At 38.3% G+C, this 26,555-nt stretch overlaps 1 protein-coding gene across 3 annotated transcripts in view; it reads right to left on the bottom strand.

Annotated features, from left to right (window-relative positions):
- The window catches only part of LOC124171925 (plastin-2), a 156,526-nt gene that overhangs the window by 48,924 nt on the left and 81,047 nt on the right, over positions 1-26,555 (bottom strand). For all 3 annotated transcript variants that reach the window (XM_046551352.1, XM_046551353.1, XM_046551354.1), the window contains exons 2-3: positions 11,054-11,221; positions 976-1,238 (exon numbers count right to left, since the gene is read on the bottom strand). In XM_046551352.1, coding sequence (XP_046407308.1) covers positions 976-1,238; positions 11,054-11,221 — 431 coding nt within the window. The remainder of the gene's footprint in view (positions 1-975; positions 1,239-11,053; positions 11,222-26,555) is intronic.

The raw sequence follows: 26,555 nt of genomic DNA on the forward strand, positions 1-26,555 counted from the left end.
ACCAACTGCGGATCAGAGTGGGTGGAAGCTCGCCCCCCCCCTGCCAAACCCTCACTGATGGGCCCCTCGCCTACCACACGCCGAACTTACATTCCTTTTTTTTCAATTATTTTTTATCCTTGTGCATTGCTTAGTTTTTTCATTAATTTGGAAATAATTTTGGTGGCATTGAATTTGCCTACGAGACGCAATAAAACAAAGGCGAGAACAATAAAAATGGTGCAAGAAAAAGAGAATGAAAATAGTCCATTGAAGAAAAAAAAACACAAAAATTTAGGAAACACTTGACTTGCATGATGGTTCACATAATTTTTCACTAATACTGTTCAAGTTAATTAATATGACCTCAGAATAAGTACTAATCCATTTGAGCATCAATGAGCATCTTGCTTATATGACAAAATTTTAAACCAAAAGCGAAAAATTTCTTTGAACAAATTCCACGATTTTACTATCCCTAAAACTTTCCCTCCACCAATAACTAAGAGTATGATGTCAAAATAGCAAAAACCAACTATTTAAATTCATAAAAGTTACCCCAGAGAAAAATACGTACAGTAACAAAATTGGATCTAGTTGACTTATTAAGACATTCGCTTCAGAAAGGAAAGTCAGGTTTGAAAGACACTAATGAAGTCCACTCACAAACCACATCTATTTTGAAACTAAAATCAGAAAGAACTATCAATAACATAATTTTTTTCAGAATTCATTTGAGACGGTTGGAATTTACTCTGAATACCATATTTAAACATATAATCGTGCCATGAGTAACCAAAAAATTGAAATAATAGCTGACTGTTTAACATAAATTGAAACTATGAACTCTCCTCAAGATGTTTCAATGCATTCAGGTTATATCCACATTCTTATTCACAACTGAGATTTTGATTGAATGCATCACCAGCCACATGTTTTTCACACAATATCTAATGACTATAACACATTTGGTGCAAATTTTAAGATTATACTCACCATAACAGTATTCCATCCTTCACCCTATCATACAAATACTTTCCCTCAGCATCTATGGGCAGTAGGTGTGATAGATCAACATCACTACTAAGATTGGAGTTTATCCAGTCCGAGAAGGCCAATTGCTCCTCTAATCGCACCGAGTGTGTTGTTCCTTCACTGGAAGCATTTGACATTCCTCCCAACGTCTCTAAGTTCTCTTTCTTTGACACTACTTTCTTAAAAGTGCTGCCAACTTCCTTTGCCTTGAGATTGGAGCACATCTGAGGAGTCGAAAGAAAGGTTATTAGCAGAGCATTCATACCTCTTCATAGAAAAATCATTGCACATAAATTATGGTAACACCTTCAAAATGCTGAGAAGATAAGCAAAAGGAATATTTAAAACAAAATTTTGTGCAGGTTTACCATTGGGCACTTAGTTTGAAAATAGCAGGCCTGGAAGTCCTGAAAATCTTGGCCACGATTACATATTTTAGTGGAAATGTACGGAAAATTTCCATTAAAGTTATTTTATGCCACTTTGCTCATTGAAATCCGTAACATAATTAAGCTATGGTAGTAATTTTTGAACTAAAATTAATACTTTCTTCAAAAAAATTAATTCATTTCACACAAACCTAAATTTCAAATTTTCAAAAATTCAAAATTTTCAAAACTAATTATTAAATTGAAATACATATTTTGGTGCTTTTTTCCACTTTCTCTAAAGCAAAATATTACTATTTTTACCGAGGCTTGCCATGCAAAATTCAAGATAGTACAATTAAAATTACTCAAAGGGAATTTGACTTTCGCCTTATACTTCACTTTCAAATTGTAAAAAACACACCCATTATTTCGTTCATTATTTACAGCGATTGTTTCACAGATTTTTAATTTTGTTTAAATTATGTAAATAATGCTCGCACTCTGCTACGCGCCCCCACTTACTTCTTCCATACAAGGCTGGCGCCGTCACATATGGTCATGATCAAGGTCACTCAATAGTGACCAAGATAATATTGCCTCGTAATCTATTTTAATGGCTATTACTAGAGCCTCAAAGGTAGACAAAAATCAATATAACAAAAAGAAGTTCGCAAAGTGACACGTTCTTCGGCGGAAATCTAAGTGGAATGGAATATGGCACTTCATCAGCGAATAAATTTGAAGAAGTTGCGTATTTTATAGACTTATGCCAGTGGCGTAACTATGGAGGGATGAAGACAGAACACCTATCCCCAGAGATCCCTAAAACTTCATGCCATAAAGCAAAAGTTGGAGTATTTTTGGAGTATTATTACTACCCGGTGCGGTGTGCGATCTGATTCATACCCCCTAGTTATGTCACGGGACCCGTGCTAAATTTTTTCATTATCGCACGCATACACTTCTCTCAATTTATGCCAATGAACTAATGCTTTCGGATTAAGAAACCATAGGTCCGGAGGCTAAGTGAAAACAATGAAATCCATTAAGCATAGAAGCTTATCGTGGCACGATATATAATTTACCACACCAGAAAAATTAACGCAAGGACATTCCCAACCCGCTCGCTTTTTTTACTTCTTATCTTCACTGTAATTTACCGTCAAGGTCAAACCGCTAGACATCATCGCATAATTATCTTTCTACCTTTTCAGGATTACACACTTCGCTTCCGTCCACTGATGTTTCTCCCTATGCCTCACGCACTCACGAGGCGAAACATGCAGCCCATTTCGAGAGCCTCTGCCGGGGAGGAAGCTACACGGTGCCGGATTTACGGAAAGGTGCTATATTTAAGGACATTCTGCGCTACTACAAGGATTCCCGTAATTGGAAAGGCAGTCAGCAAGCAAGGTCAATAAACATTGCCGCATGGACATTCGAAGGTTAAATACCCTAAATGTTGAAATGAAACTTTCTTCACTTTATCCGTACTTGGATGAAATGAAGAAAATGTCTTCACTAAGATGACGATCGACACGAGCCTCCAAACTGCCCACTGCTGCCGAAGGCACAACTTGTACATTCAAATCGCACTGCTGCAAGTATCCAAACGATCCACCAGCTGCACTTCCTCCCACGACACGCAATTGAATTCCAAAACAGCAACAGTGCATTTGCAACATTTTTACGACAAACCACTCTCTCTGGACACCTCCAGCTATATCAATTCCATCACTTCAACTTTTTCCGTTAATAATTAAGTGACAATACATAATACCCCCTTTCCATAAAAATAGAAGCAATATATGTGTCATAAAAGGCAGGACCAAAGATATGTAAAATATCGGTTCCACCGATATTTCTTTAGAGTGAACTTCAGCCGTTCAGGAAACCAATGGTTGATTTTCGTATGTTAATACTGTAATAAACTATATTTTAGACTACATGTAAATAAATGTATTGCCTAATAACTAATAAAAATTGTAAAACAGGGGTAACGAAAATTACACCAATTCAATTGCCAAAAAGTACGATGAAAAAACGGCTAACGTTTGCGCTAGCACAAGACCGGAGTGGCCTCCAACTGGCGCAGTGTGCAGACCTCACTCATTGATTATCTGCAAAAAAAAAACCAAAAGGAAGTGGCATAAAAATCATGAATATTGTGTGTTAAAGATTATCCGGGAATTTTTTCATTCGACCCAGGTTTCATTTCAAGTTTTTCGTGTCGATTTGTTACTGCAATATGGAAAAATTATACTCCATCTTCCTATAACCAACTTACTTCATTATCTAGTAGGGTTCACATTCCATTGATGACCAATATTAGCACGCGTTCTTCGCTAAACACCAAAATTTCATCAACAGCTGAACTAATCACCTAACGTCAATGTTGCTTAAGGCCTTGACAATCCATTCTGATGGTGCAAATCTAAATGTGTGATCGGTACACCGCAGGCTCTTCATTCAAGTTGAACGCACAATAAGCGGTCTTCATATTACTGCCCGGATGTTAATTTTGGCATACATTATAATTAATGATAGTAATAAGGCTATTTTGCGAAAAAAATTTACGGTAAGATCAAGGATTATTCTTTAAAAATATTCAATTGATAATTGCGAAAAATCGATGGCGTACATTATAAAAACAGCCACGCAAACAGCAATGAGAAATGAAAAAGAGTTCTTGCTTCAAGGTTATTTTAATTAAATATAAATTTTTTACACTTATTCGTCTCCTCTTGGGACAACAACTAACCTACAAAATACCATCTTTGGATATTTCCTCTCGGATCAAAAGAGGCATAAGTTTTTGCTGTCCGTATGGGCAAAGACGAAGCAAGTTTGTAGGTGCTTTGTAATTTACATACCATGATGAGTAACTAAATGATAAATTACTATTGGTTATCAGAAAACATCGGTTAGGCAGTGAAATAAGTTCAAGCCCAAATCTGCTGATCTACTAACGATTTTAAACGAAGCGTAGCATGGAGCTAATAAAAAATATTCGAAGAGCTACGATAATCATTTGAAAAAGTTACTCCATTAATACCGCCAAAGATAAATATAAATTCTAACGATGCCTTCTCAAATATTTTGCACAACCTTAATGTAGCTCCGTGGCTATCTGTGGCAGTAAGTCACGAGACGTTTTTCTCGATTCCGCTCCGTAGATTCTTGTGTCTTAAATAAGAAAAAATTCATTGAGTATCACAATACAATGATAACATTATAACCCAAGTCACGACTATAATTTCATGGCAAAAATTTTATCCAATTTTATTAGCGTCGTTGTTAAAATGCCAAGTACATTCTAGCACTAATCCAATTTACCATATAAATTTACGAGAAATATTATAAGAGCTTGAGTAAACTTCAGGCTTGAATTTTCTTAATTACAGCACAGAGGGCCTATTTTCGTAGGTGTGAGTCAATGAGGTACAGTGAGACCATTACTCTCCGAAATTTTCACGAGAAAGACGTATGCTTCGTTACTAGCACCCTAAACAATCCTCCTCAATACCATTATAAAACGCTTCGACCCAATTCTAATTCTCCATCCTCGGGAAGCAAGTTTCTGCACCGTACAACACTCCAAACAAGAACTAAACAATGCTTTTCTAGGAATAAGATCAGAGCATGAAAATGAGTGCTGTCTAGTCCAAACGTGGACCCACAGAAGGAAGATGTTAGCGGACTAGAAGTATTGGCATGGTGACCACTCAAATATCAATCTGAAATTAACCGAATTTTCCAGACTGTTACAATGCGCTTATTTTACACGAATAAAATAATAACCTAAAACAAACTTGCTGTAAATTCATGCTAAAATTTTAATTTTAACAGTTATGGAACACAACATGAACAACTACTAGGGAATATGATGATCAGATATCGAAGATTAACCTATACACAGGAGTATATGGACAAATACACTTAAAGACTATTTCAGACAAGATGATTTTCCAGACTTTTTTTGCGATTTCACCTGAAATTCTACGACTTTCCATTCCCTGAAAGTCCATCACTTTCCAGATTATCGACGGTAATGGGAGAGCGGCCACCCTGACTGGATATTTAAGAGGCGAATGGAAGAAGTGAGAGAGAAGCAGGGGAAAATGGGCGACAGCAGAGAGGCGAGGGCGGCGGAGGGGCTTGTGGAGAGAGGGCGACAGAGGGCCGTGGGAAGAGATTGGCATTTCTGCTCCCACCTGGAAAAGTATATCACACAAAATAATGACGGGGATGAACAACGAACGCAGGATCGACTTCCGAAGCCGCAAGATAAATTGAATCGAAAGACTAATGAAAGTGATACCCCATGATTCAAGGGATGCAGCATAAATACTCTACACAGGATTCTCCACTCCCGTGGCTCCAATGATTCCCACCCGTCGCAATAAATAGCGACGCGCCAGTCGCTAGGATACAAGTCAACATGCGAATTGGCCCGCAAGAGATACGCTACGCGTTGAATGCAATCGTTTATTGCTCAAAATCAAGCTCAATCAACTGATATGAAGCTCAATTTCATATCTACTAGTTAAAAGACGCAGTTAAACATTTACAGGTGAAATGTACTCCCTTCAAAAAGACATGCCAATATTTGTAAATTTGGACTAATGGTTACGGAGCTGGAATACGATTCTAAAGGTCCATGTTCGATTCCCATCTATGATAATTTTTTGTTCATAATATCCTTCTACTTTTCCTTTTAAAGAAACCTGCTATTCACAACTATATTAACGATTTTCACTGAAAATTTTAATTCCGTGCGAGGGAATGTTTTTGTTCACTTGCGACGTCTGATGTTTTCCCATTTTTCACACAGAAGCTTTCTTTGAATTATTTTATTTTCGTGTCGCAACACGACGCACGATTAAGATACACATGTATGTATCTGGTTTCCTTTTATGTCGCAATATGATATTGTGGACTCATTCTTACCATTCATGCCTAGTTTTCGAATCGGATTTCGTTATAAGTTGAACTTTTAAGACCCTACGGAGTAGGAAAAACATTACCGAAAAAAAGCTATATTCTTTGATGATTAAAATTGATAATTCTCTTGATGTAAAAAGCAAAATTTACCAACAAGACACTTCTTTGGAGCCTCTTGTTAGACAAGTGACAGCTCGCTAAGTGAAAAGATGATTGACCATCCCCAACGCCAGAGGAAGAACCCATTCCCTCCCTGGCTTCCTCTTTCTGGATTTCAACGGTTGTTTTCCAACGATTCGAATACTAGGCTTGAATTGTTAGAGTCCACAAACCCGTATTGCAATAAAAAAGGAATCCAAGTACATGTGTATCTTAAAAATGCGTCGTATTGCGATAAGGAAATAAAATGATTCAAAGAGAAAACTTGGGAAAACACCACATGCCGCGTGAGCACAAAAAAATCCTCGCAGAGAAAAAGTGAAAATTTCAGTGAAAAATCATTAACATAATTGTAAAAAACAGGCTTCCGTAAAAGAAAAAGTAGAAAGTAATATTTAAAAAAAGTATCGCAGACGAGACTCGACCTTTATATCTCAGCGTAGAAGTCGAACACCTTAGCCACTGGGCCACGACGATGTTTGTTTCATTCAGAGTTCCGAAGGGAATTCAAATACATTGTCAGCTATCGATCCTTGCGCCACCAGTGACTAAAGTTAGAGCGCGAATTTATGAGCGATGACAATTGACAACTAAACCCTAGTGGAGTCTCATACAGTAATATCACCTCTATGGGATGCAGTGCCCTAATTGTACAATATATGGCCAACAATAGGGTAGTTTCCTTCATCAAAGAAAACTAAAGGCATTGATTGCGATTCGTTACCCACCATTAGTGTATTCATAATATACAAATTATTTGGATTTAGAAATACCGATTTAGACGAATGGCAATGGTCAATTTTATCCTCATTTAAAAAAGGCCAGATTGGCGCCCATGCGATGCCACTCCACGTGACGTCACAGGGACCTAGTTTCTATACGAGTAGATAGGAGTTTTACATCGTCTGAGATTACCAATGCATGCATGAGGCACAGAGCTCAGGGAAACATGTCTTAATAATCACCTATTAAAACTGCCTAAGGTCGGAAAGTTTTCTCTGTTTGATAAGGTATTATAATCCTTATTTAAGCCAAGCGCTACCAGCTAGCAGGGTACTCTGCTACCTGCTAGCATCCTGCGTCGTATCAGCGCTCAAAGCCTCGCCCCAAGGTCACCTCACATGAGGCAGTGGGAACCAGAACGACGTCACACGGAGTTTTCCCATCATTCATACTTAGCCGTCGCGTTTTCGCGCGCTTGAAAATTTTCACTTTTCATTTAATCGCGAAAAATAGATATCGTCATTTAAAAATCTAAAAGCATGAAATACGTACTCCTGGAGTAATAATCTTTCGATTTAGGAAATAAAAAAATTATAGGAAACCACCCTATTCACGCTTTCAAAACGAAACGCCCCGGAGACGAAGAATAAATCTCGAGGAAATTTAGTGCCAGAGCTTCATTGGCTCCGTCGAGTAAATAGCACCACAATGACGACATTTTCACGATACTGACATCATCTGATAGACCAAGTGAGACCCAATACCCCGCTTCACTATTTCCTGCCTTTGGCTAGATAAGCACACCCTTTTGGATTCTCCACATATAAAAACACCGCTTACCTTCCACGCAGATAAACAGTCGAAATATTTCATGCCTTTCATTAGGCCCAGGCTAAAATTTTCCGTGAATAGGTTCCACGTAGTAACGATATAAATGAAAATTTCAAGAAAATTCAAGGCACAATCAAACTGCGGAAAAATTGGAATTCCCAAGCTACAATATTTTTACCAATTTATAAAAAAGTATGCATTTTTAAGAGGGTTCGTATGAAGACGCTTTTCTCGGCGTCGCACAGTGGGCGAAATGCCCCAAAAGATGGTCAAAACTAAAAATCATTGCTATATGGCCTAAAAGATGACGTTTTATATGTTTTTGAGGTTGCTGAGTGCGATTCTGAAGTCATAATTTAAAAAAAAGCAATAACTGACTGAATATGGTGGACTTAATAATTCAAGTGAGCGGAGCTTGACTCGTTCATCGTAAGAATAAAGATTAAATAATGTGGCATATTAATTACGTTATAGAATTGAAGAAGTTAACAAAAGATGAATTATGATAAATTAATTAATTAAAGTTCAGAATAAATAAGGCATAAACTATTAAATACATGCAAAGTAAGTAGTTTTAAATTTACAAAAATATGAATGAATAATGGAATAACATAGATGAACAAAAAAATTTATCTGGCATTATTTTATGAATAACAATGAAAGGGTAGTTAAATGCGTAATGATGATCCAAACAAATGTTAATTATTGCACTGACATCATCTTTGTAAGCAATGAGTTTAGGTGGAAATCAGTTACAGTCGTCTGAAGAGTTGTCGGAATATTCTTCAGGAGAGGTCAATGAGGATGAGCATGAAGCTTGAGACATTGTAACACTCGGTGGTATTATCATAAGCAATGCCTCGTTGCTAAAGCATTGCAATTTATTTTTTGGCAATGGCCTTTGGCTGCTTATTAACGGATCTGAAAAAATTAACAGCCCGGAAAAAACATCTTGCATATTTTTTTGGCGAGAACATTTCCTTGAAAAATCTTCACGAACATCTTAAAATATTTATTGCACGCCTCCTGGGCTTCTTCTGGCATCTGCCCAATGGGTAATAAGGAATTTCTAATTAATTCCTTTCCATGTACAAGTAGTTTATGCACCGTTGTTGGCATGTTGAACCAGGGATATAAGCGCACGAATAAACGGGCAGTTTCAATTGCATACTCCTCAAATATGTCTAGATCTATTTGGTGGCCGCAGGATATGACTTACTAAGTCCAAGCCAGTAATGGACACAGAAACGCTGCTTTTTTCAAAGAAACGACGAGCTGTGTTTCGGTCATTGCTACTCCCTAAACTTTGCTTTGGCCTGTCAACAATGAGGCTTATGTAAGACCTGAATCCCTCCTGAATAGATTTCTTCCTAATCTCCATTGCTGATTTAAAACCAGGCTCTCGGACTTGCCAACTTTTTATGTGCACTCTGAAGGACAGATGTATGAAACATTCAAAGCATCGAATCCTACTACATACGTACTAGTAATATGGCATGTGCATATATCCCCCGATCCGCCTCACGGTTGACAGTATTAAATACAATAGAAAGATACAATGTGTCGTTTGTACAGTGAAGGAAGAAACATTGTAAATCACGGACGTGAGCCCACAAACAAGTTGGGGAAAGGGTGCATGCATGGTGCACCCTCCCCGTCCCAACACACCATCAATCGACTCCCTCCCCGTAGACAAAACGGCCGATTCACCAATTGCTGAAAACCAATTAGACTCTTCCCCCAATCGTCTCCAAACCAAGCCCACATTCCTCCTAAGACATATCAAACTACAAATTGTACTTTTCACCGTAAGATTATCGGAATCGTCGAAATATATGGATCGAGAGTATTGAAATCACAAGTGAAATTTATAACGTCTTTCGATGGCCCATTCAAAATTTGAATAGTTAATAACAAAACGTATAAACAATTTTTGAAACTTAAAAATAAATACTTTTAGTTGAATTCCATAACTAAACACATTCGCATAAAAATATTCATTTTTTTAACAGAAACATAATGAGCGTGCAGAGTACCGACTATGGAACCCAGCGCGTGGCCATGTGATTATCTATCTTAATTAAATGGCTTTAACTTCGCGAGGGGCAGTTTGGGGCAGCAAATTTTTGTTTCGTAATAACTATTAAATGTGTAAGATTGATGATATGTTGGTTAGCACGCAGAATACGACAGAATGCTAAACTTATGACTTAATTTTTAAATAATTTTTCGAATATTATTGTATTAATTTTTGTCAAAAAAAACTTTAATAATGCCAATTTATTAACTTAGAGCAATTTAAAAAAATTGTATTTAGATTGCACTTACATTGCTCGGCTAAATCCATTTTACAGAACGATAATCGCACAATTACACCAGCAGTAGCGTTATTATGAAGTACAAGTACTTATTCTTGCGCTGCTCAGTGGCCGTTCTTACTCACGTAGAGATCACTTTCATAGTGGTTTATCAACGCGTAAACATATTCACCAGCCTTTACTATTGTATTTTCAGACGCTTCCATCCTTCCTTTAGCCAATACAAAGTTTCAAAAACCTTATATACTAAGTTCATATTTTCCTATTTTGGCCACCTTTTTGGGCATTTCGCTCACTGTGCGTCGGGGAAGTGTGTACGAAGTACAACAAGAATGCGATGGTCGTTCCAACAAAAATACTGACACCAGATATGAGAAACTTGATACAAATTAGCGGTGTGTAGTTTTACACAATGTCACACAAGAATGAAGCGGAAAAGTAACTAATATATTAAGGCACGAGCCGGCATTGTTAGGGATTATATGGAATCTAATAGCACACGAAAATCTCCCCAATAGTCTGTAGAAATAAAAGGGGCTGATTATTGTAGCATTACTCGCATAATGTTCAAAGTAAAAATTAAGCATTATGGGCGTCACAGAAGCACCCACGTCTACACAAAAGATTCCACAGGCAACGGACACAAAGTGTGCCACAATATCATCAAAGGTTTGTGACAATCTCATCACAAACCTTTTCAAATTCTTCAAACGACAGCCTCCCTGGGTGCTGCGTTTTCTTCTTGTCATCATACTCTTCGATCATCTGGCGCACTTGCCATCCGGGGAGTTTAAAGCCGCACACATCCAGGGCAGTCTTGAGCTCGGACAGGTCTATGTACCCATCTCCATTTTTATCAATCTGAAACATTGAGACAAAAGGAAAAATAAGTACCACCTATACGTTGCGTGGACTTATACACATTTAGCTCGCAATTATTATTTATATCCCGACATTACTCATAAAATATTTTTTTTAATCTACTAGAAATACCATAACGACACTCAATCGGCTAAAACTATCCGAAGTTTTTCTTCGACAGTGTAATCTAAATCGGGACATGACTTACCAAGTAGAAAATGTATTTACGCCAAGTATTTTTCTATAAAAGATTACGGAAGCATGACATTTAAATGTTGAAAACTGACTACCCGAGACAAACCATGGTAATTTACTATATTAAAATATAAATCAAGAGCAGAAAAACCCGCATTCTTTTGCCATGATAAACAGGTGCTTTGCATAAAACGTAAAATTCTACTGCTTCTTCATGCAGATCGATCAAATTTAAAGCAATTAAAACTTCATATTAATATTTAAATTAAGGGGACGCATTACTCTCGCTCGATCTGTCCATTTTCGTTAAGTATTACTGGTTAACATCACATAATACCATTTAGAATCTTTTTAGAAACTGCACAGAATACCTCTTTCAACATTTGCCGACATTTCAAAACTAAAAATTTAACCCCAGTATGTTATCAGATATACAGTTTTTACATTTGAGATACAGGCAAATGATGGCAAAGGTCTAATCTAAATAGGCTGAACATTTTAAGACGATAACTAGCTTTTGAACAACTACAAAGCCACGAAAGGTACACGAGGGACTATTTAAAGTTTTAGTTTGAATTTAAATTTATCCAGTCTCCCTTACAAACTGAAGGCCAGCTTACACTCTAATCGCAATAGCAAAAACAGCAATAATCTTAGGAAGCACTTAGCGTGAAATCCCAGAACCCTTATGCCAATGGCGACGCAAAAAAAATAGCGCCGAACCACAAAGAGTAAAATTAGCGTGGGGTTTGCTCGATTTTGAATTAAGGGCAAAATTTTCGATCGCGCTGTGTCCTAGTCATTTGTTTCGTGCGCTTTTTATCACACCACACTTCTTTCTAGCTGATGCTAACATGGAAAACCAATAACAAAAAAAATCAAGGCTGAAATTTCCGCTTTAGACGAGCTTGCCTATAAGCCAGGACTTTGAGAACACAATTATCAAAGCCCTTCATTATAATCTTTTCGAGTACATTAGCTCATCATCCAGGGACACACGACAAATGTAATTCTTCAAATGAAGCAAATGTCTCACGATTATTTTAACAACTGCTATGTGCCATGTAATAAATTAAAAACAGTAAAAAGAGGCCAAAATTCTTTTCAGCGATACCAAAATTGACCATATAAAACCAGTTGCAATAAAAAAGTCATTCAACCTCATTCCACTAATGCTTGGCCCTTACGGTCTCAGATTTGATTAAACTTTCTATATTGGTGTAGTATATTCACCTCTAATACAATTAATTTTGAATTTTAATACTTAAAAGTTAATTAACTTTCCTCAAGGCATCCATCCCTCTCAGGAACATGCCCGAGATATTTCTGCTCCATGGTCAAGGTATTTAGAGGCACCAATGACAGGCAAATTTACTTGTTCCATTATAGGAAGGGTGGACTCTCATATCGCCATCACCACTTGACACCACAGTTCTACTTATTTTCCTGCACAGCTTCCGCTTAAGGGTTAGGGGCCACGGCTGACGTCCAGTTCGATGGACGCTATGATGTGCCCTATGTGAAGTACCCAAAGTAGTCGCGTTTCGTCGCTAAGGCGTCATTCTCGAGTACTTAGCGACATCTTAGCGTCGAAACGCGTCGTACCAATAAAAAGCTATGAAAAGGTTGATCATCTTCATTAAGCATGATTTTTTACCAAGTGAAAGCAGACTCTATCGATTTTCCCCAAACAAGAATTCGTGTCAACGACATAGCTGCGCCTGTTCACCACGGAAGGACTCGTCATTATTTGCATCAGAAGTTGAAAATTGGAATTCATATCGTTTGAAAATTAATGGAATGCTATTTAAAATTTAGTAAGATTAAACAGTCAATTTTTCCTTCCGCAGCTTCTTCATTTCTAAATTAATCATTTTTTCCATCCACAACTTTTTCATTTCTGAATTGTTCATATTTTTCAATCGAATTTTATAAATCCAAGTTTCCAACGAAGGGATTCGACGGATGTTGATTAATAAAATAGTATAATAATACCTCCCATCAGAGTACAAACATATTTCAAATCTGTTATTAAAGGTGGTGCATGACACAAAGAGTGCAACCTTAGTCACCATTTTTTTGTCTCCTGCTCCTCTTCGGGAAAACTTGTTCTCGCCAAACATAGCAGTTGTTTTCCTCTTCATAAATGGCTTCCAGGCCTAAGCCATTTTGCACTTGAACTAACCACTGAACTTCGGCCAGCACCTAATAGGTTTCTCCCTTTCAATCCGAACGTGACCAAGCTCAAGTGATCTCCATTTTGGGCGATAGCTTCGAGCTGTCTCGTAAAGTGCATAGGGAAACGAAAACGTTTTTCACTGCAGCCTAACAGCTTTCCTGCAACGAAAGTGAATGAAGAGCGTTTTCTCGAGTACACTTCTATGCAGACGACCTACTGCGACAAAGTAAATACGAGCAAATGGTCAAGGGAGACGGCATGGCATGGGGCCACGATATATGTGGAATTCAACATGTTCCGAATAATCGCCCCTTTCTTGATAGCGAACAAATTCGAGGGAAGACGCTCAAATACTCAATTATCTGCCGAAGCCTATCTTACGACCGTATCACTGCTACACACCTAATGTTTAGAGGGGTACTCAATAAGGGAGTCCAAATGCATGCTGCATGCTGGTGATTGATCACCCCCTGCCAAACACCCTAGAGGTGGCTCGCAGAGTATTATGTAGAAGTAGAGCCGATATTACACTTTGCCTACACTCTGAAACAACCTTGATTTCACCCAGAGAAAATTTTATATGCTTATCATCGGATGCATCACCCTATCATGCACCAATTCACAACGAAATCTTATATACAAAAACTGACGGAGAATAGAACTTAAAACATAGTTCACACACAAAAATATAGCCAATCCACAGTGAAACATATAACAGCAACCGGAATAACTTGAAAGGAACTAACAATCCCAATAACACATGGTTCAACGTGGAGACAATGAATAATAATTTATTTTGCAGTTTGGATCTACTTATATTGGACAGACAATTCATTACAATATAAATAAAATGGATACATTGGGAAATTATAAATACAGGAGAGGGGAGAGTGAGTGATCGCGTGGCGAAAGATAACCAGCATGGATGCGGCATTGGTGCGCGTGGATCTAGTGGTGGGCGCTGACCATCCAACCAATCCTGAACGCCTCGCCTAAAGGCAATTCAATATGAGACCAGGAAAATTAGTTTTATTCACATTCCAGGGTGCCCAGCCAATCACAACAAAAAAATTCGCGCATAATTCCAGGTTTTCCAGGAAAATTGTTCAAATTTTCAGGTTAATCTTACGCGATTACTGCGATAAATAATAATTTTAAAACACCCAAAATTGCTTCCATATTTTCAAATTATATTATATTTACGCATTATTTTACGTTCCTGACTTAAAAGACTTGCAATTTGCAATATAAATTGCCTTTGATAAAAAACTAAATCTTCTCAGCGCCAAAGAGTGCTAAAAATTTCGATTCTGTTGTCTTGTCTGACATTCCGATGCGGCTGTAAAAATTCTACTAAGCCGCTGCACTTAAAATTACGACAAGCACATGTTAGGCCAGAAAATGGATATTAAACTGGTAAAACTTTATGTGCAATGAATTTGGAAAATGTATAAGATTCTGAAAATCCAGGTTAGAGCAAAACTTCCAGTATAATTCCAGAGATTAAATTTTCACGCATTATTCCCGATTCTCCCGGTTTCCCTAATCACCGAACGCACGCGAAGAACTTTTAATGCCGTTTTTATAATCCAATAACATACCGTCGAAGTCATTTTCAATAGCTTTTACTGAAAAATAGTTTTTTTTTAAACTGTTATCTCGCCATCAGCAAGGCGACACGCACTGAATAGAGATAATAAAATAAACTTTTAACTCACAAATTTACAATTTATGCAACACCTCTCATTTAAAAGGAAAAGTAAAGGTAGACCGAAAGTCACTAACTCCCCCGAATTACGGCCAATACAGGTTGAAATTCAAATTAGGTTAACAAATTTTCTTCTCAACAAAACTTATCACAAATTAGAAACAAGGTTTTCAAATCACAAAGGGAGCCATTTAGGGCAGGGTACTTCGTGTAAATGAATCGAAAAAGGAACAAAAGGCACTTCGACCTCATCCAGACCAAATTCATCCAAAAGTGGAGCCACAGCAGCAGCCGAGCACCACTTCACGCAACATTCCATTTTCCGGAAAGGAATGCCTGGTTTTCATTTAATTTTATAATATATTCATGATTTAGATAGAATATCTTGCGGACCAGGACCAACCGGGGAGCCCTTCCTTTCACGGAGCCATTCCTTGGCATTCATCGATCGCCTTCCACCACCCACGTTCCTAAAAACAGCTGTCCTCACTGACGAACGTGACTCGGTCCTTTATTGCGAGATTTTCATGTTTCCAAAAATAAACCCGATTCAACATCGTTCCCAGAAATTACCTATGTATTTGAATCTCAATACGAAAATACAACGCCTCAACCATCTACAATAGAAATCATCTTATGATCGTCTTTCTACGTATATAAACACAGTCTTATCATGAGAAATCACATTTGTTTTATCCCTGGATTAATACTGGACTAATAATATACGAAAGAAATATCCACCACTATATTCCATCACTGATATTGGTTAAAAATAATGTTCTATGAATAACTCTCGGAAACAATGAAAGGGCAACAAATTTTAAGAAGATGACCCCTCTCACCTTCCCTCATGTTAATTCTCCGATTGCTTTGATCCGCCCGAAATTCGGAAAAACGCACTCACTCCTCCTTCAGCTGATGATACATTTTTACTGGGAGTAAAAATAGTCATTCGATTAAATCTATCGGGCACTAAATAAACTCCTTAACTAAAGGTAAGACATCATCAATAATACATAGGGGAGACCGGGGCACGTTAGCCCGATTTTTTTTCATTTTTAAATATTATTTATTTATACAGAGTTAAATTTAAGAAATTGTTGCTAGTCTTTCTGAATCTGGATGGCAATAATTAAACTTGAATATATGAGTTATAAATTTTAAAAATAAATAAATACTGGGCACATGCCAGGCGGGCCAATCTGCCCCTACATTGGGGTAAGTTGACCCCGCGTTGGCCCATGTATTTTTTGATAAGCTAAACTCGTATGATTTTATGAAATCAAAATAAAACTAATAGTTTTCAAGGAATATATTTATAGCATGTAAAATAAAGTAAAACCTTTATTTAAATGCGAAAAATCCACAGAGGAAAAATCATTCGCCTTCACCGGGAATCGAACCTGGATCCCTCGATTTCCGGCCGAGTGCTTTAGCCAGTTAAGCTACCGAGGCGTCATTCTCCCCTGTGGAAATTTGTGGACTATACCGGACAAGGTGCTTTATTTAAATGCTAACCATTTTACTATAACAACGGGAAAGCTTTAAATTATTAGGATTTATAGCGTGCTAATACAAACCAGGCAACTTTTGTGACTGTCCAGATACGAAGGATTAGCACAGTTATAGCACTTGTAAAATAGTACGCGGATTTCATTGTTCACACATATCTTATGAGTGCAGCACTTGAAGTTTGTGCATTGAATAGATCGTGCTTCAGGCTGACCGTCGAAAAAGGCACATCTTAGGCACAGTGAATCTTCATCTTCCTATATAGGACGCGCGTATTTAATTTTTTTAGCTCCATTTGACATGCGATACTATGTTACGTTCCAATAGAAGTCTGTCTTCACTGATGCGCTTATTTTTAGTAGCCTCCGTGAATTTAATTCTAGACTGTATGCCCAATCAATTCAGACGCAACTCAACGCTCCCAAATACGACGAATTGCAGACCCGTCGGCACCTCTGGAGTTGACTATTGATGTAAGCCTATCCTCAAATGTATCATAAAATAAACCATGTGAGAGGGAAAGGGGAAATCAAACTTTTGAATTTAATTTAAATTGTAATCCAATTCTTCCTACTGAAGAGGCAATAAAATGCCTAAGTCCACTAGACTTTTTTTCGTTTTTCTCAGATGAACTGCTTAATCACATTTACAGAAGCAGTGACATATATGCTAACCAGAAAAATATAAATCTAGCTTTGGGGAGTGAGGAACGTATGTTATGCTAATGTCAGGCTGCAATAAATACCCTAATAAACGTATGCGTTGGTCCAAAGAGGTAACAAAACTTAACAAAAGGTGCATTCCCACACTCTTATCGGAAAGCATGCATTGTGACAGATTTGAAACACTATTATGTCATTTACACCTGAATGACAGCTCCCTTAATGATGGAAGTGACCGTCTATTAAATATTAGGCCATTTTTGACGAAGGAATGCATAGGACGTGGCATATTGGCCCGGGTGGCCAACGTGCCCCGTCGTAGCTGGGCCAACCTGCCCCATCGCCACGTTTACAATAAATTCTATTCGTTACAAAACCCACTGAAGCAATTTAGATTGTATGCCACACAGAAATTATCCTTAAACTATGACCTTAAATAAAGTACTCGCCTATTGCGCCCAAATTGAACAAAACTTGAATAAAACGCATTTAGCCTGGGAGTAGAATTTTACTGAAACACGCGCAAATACAATTAAACACTGCAACTAGTATCAAACTGCTCCGCCAGTCATAATGGTCTTGTGGAGAAAGGGGAAGAGTGCTACCAACCTTCTGATTGATTCCTAGCACGGTTCAGTGTTTATTGTATGAATTAGCTCGAAATGGCCATCCTGCCCCTATGGCCAACGTGCCCCGCTCTCCCCTACCTCAGCATTTCCTGATACCACGCTAAGTACTGCCACCGCACGAAGCAATTCAAAAACTAGAAATGCTATAAATAGCTATCTCCCTGTATAAATTTATTCTATTGCAATTTTTTTTATATATTGGCGAGTTAGGATTTAGTAGATTCGTGAAAGGAGCTTCATTACATCATTTACGCACGAACTACCCTCCTTTTTTAGCAATTATTTTTTTCCTCAAGTGATAAGTAAGGTAAGAAAGACTGAACTTGGGAATTAAGAGGAAAAAGGTGAGTTTATGGCAGGTTGACACTGATATAACAGCTGCCAATGACTATATTCTAGTTGCTAATTCGCCCGGTGTGTGATCCAAGTCTTATACCGGTGCACTCACGAAACTCGCTGGGCAATACGACGGCTCGTACATCACTTCACGATCTATGAAGACCGCAACGACGAACGAAATAGATTTACAGTATTGAAAATTATTTGCACAAAATTATTTATTAAAATTGCATGGCGCATAATATGTTATATTTCCATGCATGTAAATGGTCTGATTTTATACTAGTGCAGGGGTACCCTCATGTATCATGGTACTTATGTTAGTGCATTTGTTGCTTTCTTGATGTTTTCTCCTCTAAAATCAACGATTTATATTGAACGCCAGAAAGAGAAAAAAAAATGTTTTTTGGCACTTAAAATTCATATTTTACCTACAGCTCTGTTTTCTTCGCCCCAGCCAGCTAATTTTCAAAGAGCCTGGAAGAGGATGGAAACCACAGCACTGGTAATATACCACAGGGGTGCCTGTAATCCACTTTGTAATGCTGAAGTGTAAATAGCATTATGTAACACTCAGTGGAATGAATACTTCCAATTGCATAATTGTTATCGCAGGGCATCTTCAAAATCGAATACATCTTGTTCTTTTGTCCTGGGCACTTCTTCAAGAGCACCTTGCTAACGCTCGCTCCCGTGTCATTTGTTCCACACCTCATTTGCGCATTTCCTGCTTCACGCCTGCGTGTTAGAAATTCAAGCCCTTCCGCTGATTAGCAAAAGTGAGGATTTTCGTTGCAAAGCAGAATATTTGTACACTTTTACCCCACGCTTCGTCTCCAGTGTCTTTCCGTGAAGCCTAATTTTACAAGCAAAAGAAAACTGGCAAACTCACATTGCAAGTCTAGAGTCGAAGTCAGCATTTTTTCTTACATCGCAGTCGTTATTACGAAGGTAGCATGATTGGACATTCTTGTTCGTGACGAGAGCAGTCCGCAATTTGAGGAACTAAGTGATCTCAAAGTATACTTCAAAAAGATATTCAACTTCGACGAGAAATTGCCTTCAGCTCCAGCATCTGAGCTCACAATCCGCCACGAAGAATAGAGATTCTATGCCCTTCAACATCTTGTTCTGAATAATTCGTTAACAACAATTTATCCAAAACGGTAATAGCGTTTACCCAGAGAGCTCCTGAATTGAAGCCTCAGAAAGCACACTTCATAAATTCACATCCAAGTTCCGCATGACAATTCAGACCATAAAGCCAGTTGAGGCCCAAAGTAGATGACGCCTGTTGCACGCGAGACATCAATAGAAAAGGATAGATGGGTCCGATTCATTTATTGAAGAAATCAAGTCAATTAAAGCAATTACAAATAGAATTAGTGATCATTAGCAGAGAAGTTTAAAATTATTCCTACCATGCTTCAACGGATAAATTATTCCAATTATCAATCACAAAAATTCTATAAATGCTGATGACAAAATATAAAGATGAGACGAAATAGCAAGGTAGAGAAGCAAAAACGAAAACGTGACAGAAACAAGGAAAGTAAAATATAAGCTGTTTGCAATATAAATGTATTTTCCTCAGAAACTTAAAATTTTACAAATATAATTTAAACCGAAACAAAAAACAATTTGTAATTACATCTAACCGGTAACCATATATTCGAGCCATTACCTCAGTAACGGATAGCGTAGTATCCTAGTGGGTAGAGCAATTGGCTGATCGAGGGGTCCCGTGTGAACTTCCGGGTGAAACCTCCGGATATCCCCAAACAAAAATCCTCGAAATGTGAGGAGGCTCAAGGAAAGAAACTGACCCCCTACCCAGAATTTGCGAGGTTCGCACATCAAGGAAAGAAACAAACCCCCTACCCCCGGAGTCCCAGTCATATATGCTATGCACAATGAAAACGACAATGAGAGGAACACATCCTTGCTTAAAACCTGCGTCACATGAAGCTTGTGGCCTATTATACCCTCAACTAACCAAACAAACCTTCGGTTTGAACCACTGAGTGCTCTCAGTACTAAACTAACGAAAACAATGGATTTACAAAGAGATAAAGTATTACGTATCTAAATAGGGCATTCACCGTTGTCTTACTAGCACGAACAACAAGAGAGAAGCCAGGTCGTTTCAATGGCAAAAAGTTTTCCGAAACTCTAAATCAAATAGTTTTAAGTTGCCATCTCGGCCTTTCTATTGAATGCCACTCCCTCCTTTCCACGTCTCCATTTTCCATTACTAGTCTGAGTGCGACAAAGAGCACGTGGGTTGGCGTCAGCTATGAAACTCCACCTCCTCCATGTCACAGCCACGCAACCATCGTCTACAAAAGGACAGTCCAAGCATAAGAGTAAACTAGAATTTTCATAAGCCTGTAACAATAGCGAGATTATTCGTAGACATCCGTTCAGCGCACGTTGTGGGTGTAGCGTATTGAAACAGACACAAAGCATGGGTCACTTTAATATCAACCCATAATTCCCCAACTATTACAGAATTTTCAGGCATTTTCTGCAACTTTCTGACTATATTTTAAAATTTATTTTATGGCACATACATCTTTGTATAGATTTTAAGGGATAAAGGTATGACTAATAGTATAAACATAATTACCTAATGAGAAATTTATTACACGATTTAAAAATGAATTTTTACAGTTATGAAGCGCCATCTCAAAGATAATTTAGGAGCATTGGATGCACAAATATCGAAGATGCATATCAAAGCGTAGGAGGCAGCGGAAAAATCACCACTCCACCTCCACGGCAAATATGATTTTTCCAGGGTCTTTGAAATTTTCTCTGAGATTGCATGGATTTCGAGGCCGTGAAATTCGATGACTTTCCGTGTTTTCCAGAGGAATGGTCACGCTGATAGAGTTTGAAGGCACATCGCCATCTCAAAACGGTCACTGTGATAATGGACACCATGGCAAACAGATATTCAGGCATCCTGAGCAAGTGAGCCGCTCAGATCGTCAGCGCGGGCCATGAGGTATTCCGCGCAGAACCAAATCGCATCAGGGGGACGCATGGAAACGATCTGCAACGCGAACATGATCTGTAGCGCGAAGAACTACGGACATAGAGATAGCAGCAACCACACGAGATTTACGATCGACAACCGAGGCCGTTCGCGCCACTAATGGATGCAGTGGGTGAGGGAAGGATTTTTAGGATACGGAGGAAAAGTGGAGAAAGGGCTGGCGGCGACATTGGCCTACTCCAAATGAAAGGCGCCAAGAGACAAACGTCCCATTCGATAGATAGAGGATGGCACTTAGCATAAAACCGATAGCTTTTCTAGATCGAGATCCACTTGAGTATCACCTTCGTTGCATCGAATGAAATCAGAAGCCTAGAAATATGTTCGTCGAATGGAACAGAAGCCTACATCGGAGACTTTGATAACATGCCAACTTTCGATATAGATGACAGGCATAGCCTATTTAATTTTCGAATGACGATTATCATAGCTACTAGCGGTCAGCCAATGAAACGGTCAACGGCCGTTCAAACAACGATTTAAACAACTTACTGTAATGAAAATGATGGAACCAAACAACCACTTCCATGCCCCCTCCTCCGCCCTTCAACAACTTTTTAATGCCTACGATATTTGTTTAAGACGTAAGCCTTCATAATAAGCTACGCATCAGGAAAACGACATTAAGAAGACCACATCTCTGCATAAAATCTGCACCTCATAAAATTCATTATGTATTGTGCTTCGCCCGGTTTGAGTAAAAAATTGATATTAAATAGGCGCTTCGAGCTACTAATAAGCTGGGATTGTGTATCGCATAAATTATGAAAATTTACACTTACGTTTTCCTTGAAGCTTTTAAAATATCCAATTATTAAAATTGATATCAAGCAGCGAATAACTGACATTGGGTAGGGAAAATCCACAAGCCGTGATGGCCATCCGTGATTGGCAAGTGTTGAAAATTATGGATCCGGTATACGGTTTTTATATATACGTCATCAATATCAAAATCAATATTTTTTAGGAATAAAAAAATTGTCAATTAAATACGTATTTAAGGATTCCATCCCATGGTGAAGGAAAAGCGAGGAAATCGTCTCTTGGCGGCGAAGATGAATGAGCTGAGAGCATCATACAGTACCAAACATATTTGCTGTATACTTATCATCAGCTCCGATGGGGCAATTGCGGAGGGAGGGCTCCCAAATTGCCGCGTGACCGGAAGCCCTAGCTCAAAGGAAGCGAGATGCTGAGAATCCACCTGAAAATGTCCGCAGCGACAAGAATGACTCGAACGCAATTGCCAACATTCCCCAGAACAAATTATCACCACTTCACATTCACACCATTAAAATATACGGTAGTGACCATTTATCAAATTAACGACCGTCATAAATAGCAAGTCACTACCTCTGGAAAGCAACGTAGGAGAACTAAATACGTAGCAAGACGACGAGCATATTTAATATAAGCAATTTGAAATTGATGAGTTATATGCAAGGCTATTAATATTAAACAATTCCATTTTGACCTCGGAAACAATAGTTCGATACAACTGAGACAAATTTAAAGGTGATTTGTATCCCGCATTATATTATAGCTTAACGGTCCAAAATTCCCCATTTTATCTTATTTACAACAAAATTTTCATGCCATGCCCACATTTTCTACCAAGCAAGTTTTTATGCTCTGCATATGTCAGATGTATATGCACGCGTACAAGACGTCTTCAACAAATTTTACAGTCGCTCTTTGGACACAAATAGCCAAAACGTCATCCACGGAAACACCGGGGCCACGCCACGGTTGGCGTGATCACGAATGAAAAATATCATTTCGATTGGCCAGTAGCAGAACGGTACAATCACTTTCAAAAGTCGGTCCCCACGGCTAGCGCGAGCAACTACGTTTTCCCCTGAGCTCGAACTTCGGGTATTGCCTATCGGGTATTGAACTTCTGAGCCTTGAAATGGCCAGTTTGATCAACTCTCACCGTCCGCGAAAGTCTTACGGATACATTCTTCTGTAGTCCTAAATTCTTCGCGACTTCCCCGACTCCCGATGCCTGAACACAGGGCGAAGCGTAAGTTCTCAGTCACACGATTCTCACCCTGATAATATTCTGGGATAGATATTCTATCCTTTTACTCAAAAATACCTAGACGTATCTGCGTCGTCACGCAAATATAAGGAAGAAAAAAAATCGGAATTTAGGTCTGATAGATTATATTTTAAAAATAGTTAAATCATTTAGTACAGCGGTTCCCATCCTTTTTTCCGCCCGTACCCTCTATATGTATAAACTAATATTGTGCCCCCAAAATTGTAACGTGCAAATTTTATTACATAATTTCACTCCCTTGTCAGGTTGCCTACAAAATAACTTTCTAGACTATACCTTCAACACATTATTACCAAACACCATAAATGCGCATTGCTTTATTTTTAAGTAATTTAGACAATCTGATCGGCGCATTCATTATTTCTACGCATTTTCTTAGGATATATAACATCTTACTATTTCTACGTGTCTCATCTCATGACAAATAAAAAACACAAATGTGCGCTGAATTATTATGTTAACTTCGGTATGATATTTATTCAAGTCGTTACTAAAATTTCCCTATGCAAGTATTTAAATATGTCTTAATACATTGGTAAACAGTGCAGGTATCAGTACGTAATTAACCCACATCTTCATGTTCATCGAAAATTCGAATGACTATATAGTTTTCATAAATATATTTACGATAGTTGAAAAACCATCGGAAGCATTAATAAAATGAATTGTTTGCCTATTTCTTACCATTTTATGGCACATTTAGTATATATTTTATCTTGCCCCTTTCGTTGAGAGGTCGAACTGAGTCTTACGTTACTTTTTTTCGTTTCTTTTTTCTGCTAGTAACTGGCGCCTTGTGATATCATGCATGTCAATGTCCTCCGTATTATTATTTTAAGTGATTTCACAGCAATAATCGAAATTACACTCACGTAATGAATACCTTGAGTCAGTCTTATGGGTGAACAAATACTGATCATATTCCTACTAACACTAAACTACGCATGCATTATTTTCATCCGATAAATATATACCGTGTTGAGTATCTGATTATTATTTCTGCGCAATTAATACAAAAGGTAGTTATTAGATAACAAATATACTGCTTAGGATGTAGCGCTTTACGGTGCCGAAACTTACACCACGACGAAAGAGGGACAATAAAATAATAAAGACTTCCTAAAAGCGAATATAAAAAAAGAACGGAAAAGGTGAGATGGACGGAGAGGAAAAGAAATGAAGAAGTGCAATCCATAGTGGAGAGATTTGAGATAAGGGGAGAGGGGAAGGATGGAGGTAAGGATATGGATAGACTTAAAAGGCCTAATGCGAATGGGCAGTACTGTTAATTAAATTCATAAGTTCAAGTTGGTGAGGCGCAGGCGTGGTGATTCGTGAAATCTTCCATGCAATCCAACATTATCAGGATACCTTTAATAATACTCATATATGCCTCTTTATCATTTCAGAGGGGCATTAATTGGTTTTCCATGACAACGGTAGACTCACAATCATAATGCCACGTTGATGTTGCTCGCACTATTTTTCTTAAAAAAAACACTGAACTAATGTGCTAGCATTCCCCGGAAAGAAAAGGACATCACTTTCTATAATGCATTGTGGTCTAAAGGCCTGCCATTTTACACAATGCCCATAAATATCTCGCTACTTCTTTCAGTGAAAAATTATATTTATCTTGAAAGCAATTCAAGGTAATCCGATTGCTCATCTAAAAAAAGTGTGCAATAATTATTATCTCTCATAAAAATATTTCCTTACCGGTAGTTTTTGCCAGGTAAAATAATTAAATACTTCTTCTTATTTCCTATTTACATCATAGAAATAAGTTGCGGTATTCAAAATATAGGCAATACTTGCATTCCAAATAACATGAAACTCAGGGAGTAACTGCTATTTCACCAGTAACGATTGAAAAATGATTGAAAACCCTTCGACGCCGACACAGGTGAACGTGAGCACGGACAATATTAACATTGGCGTACATAGATTTACGTATTTTTCACAAGACAATTTGGAGGAAAAAATATTGGAACATGTATTATGCTGGATATGCTCAGCGAAAGTTATCATTGGGGAATTACATACCTTATCAGATTCTGTAACTTACAAGTATCAATAAAGCATACCGCCGTGGGCTGTTTGCTCTCTCGCGAGGGGAGACAATTAAACGCTCACTGAGATATTGCGCATGGAGGGCTCGCAAATGCTTGAGCCACTCACTTCTCGCGATGCCCATCATTCATGAGCACGTGGTGTCTGCAGGGGGTCGCACACATGCAGCGGCTGGTGCACAGCGGAAGGAAAGTGACTCAAGGCTAAAGCCAGTCGGTCAGGAAAAATAGACTCCGTCTCACAAGAAACACTCCCGACCTCTAGTCCTGACTCACAAACCCCGAGGGACATTTATTCGTCACAAATGCAAATATCTCCGATACATACATCTCTCACGAACCTTTCCCTCCCTTAATCTTCATTACCTTATCTCTTATTCACCTTCGACTTACTGTTGACCAAAGGAGGCCGAGGAAAGGACAAATCGCAACATTTCGCTGGAGTCTATTCTCTCAAGCAATAAACGATGAACGGCTGCCATTTCAACTCAACCGAGTCACTTGAAAGCGTCATTGAAAAATCTGCCACAAACATCGCTCGCTCTTATACAATAACGCGTCCCGCAACTGCGCTGGCAACAAGCGCTGCACATGCACCAGAAGATCATTCGCCCTTAAGACAATTGGGCCACAAAATCTATTTTATCTAAGGGCAAAATCAAAATGGATAGGGAAGGCACCGATAAGAGCAAAATGTACACTCGGAAAAAATAATATCTCAAAAAAACACGAGGGCGGATGAAGACGAGAAAACGGAAGTTTCGTAAAAAAAGAACCATAAATCTCAAGCTGACTAGAGAGAATCAATAAATAGATACACTTACTATTACATTAAAATAAAGTATGGAAAGGGGTCGTCGAGGGAGACTACTTCTCCGAACCGCATTTAACCATTCAACACTCACGGATGCG

This window comes from Ischnura elegans, chromosome X (genome assembly GCF_921293095.1).
Source record: "Ischnura elegans chromosome X, ioIscEleg1.1, whole genome shotgun sequence".
Classification (NCBI taxonomy): domain Eukaryota; kingdom Metazoa; phylum Arthropoda; class Insecta; order Odonata; family Coenagrionidae; genus Ischnura; species Ischnura elegans.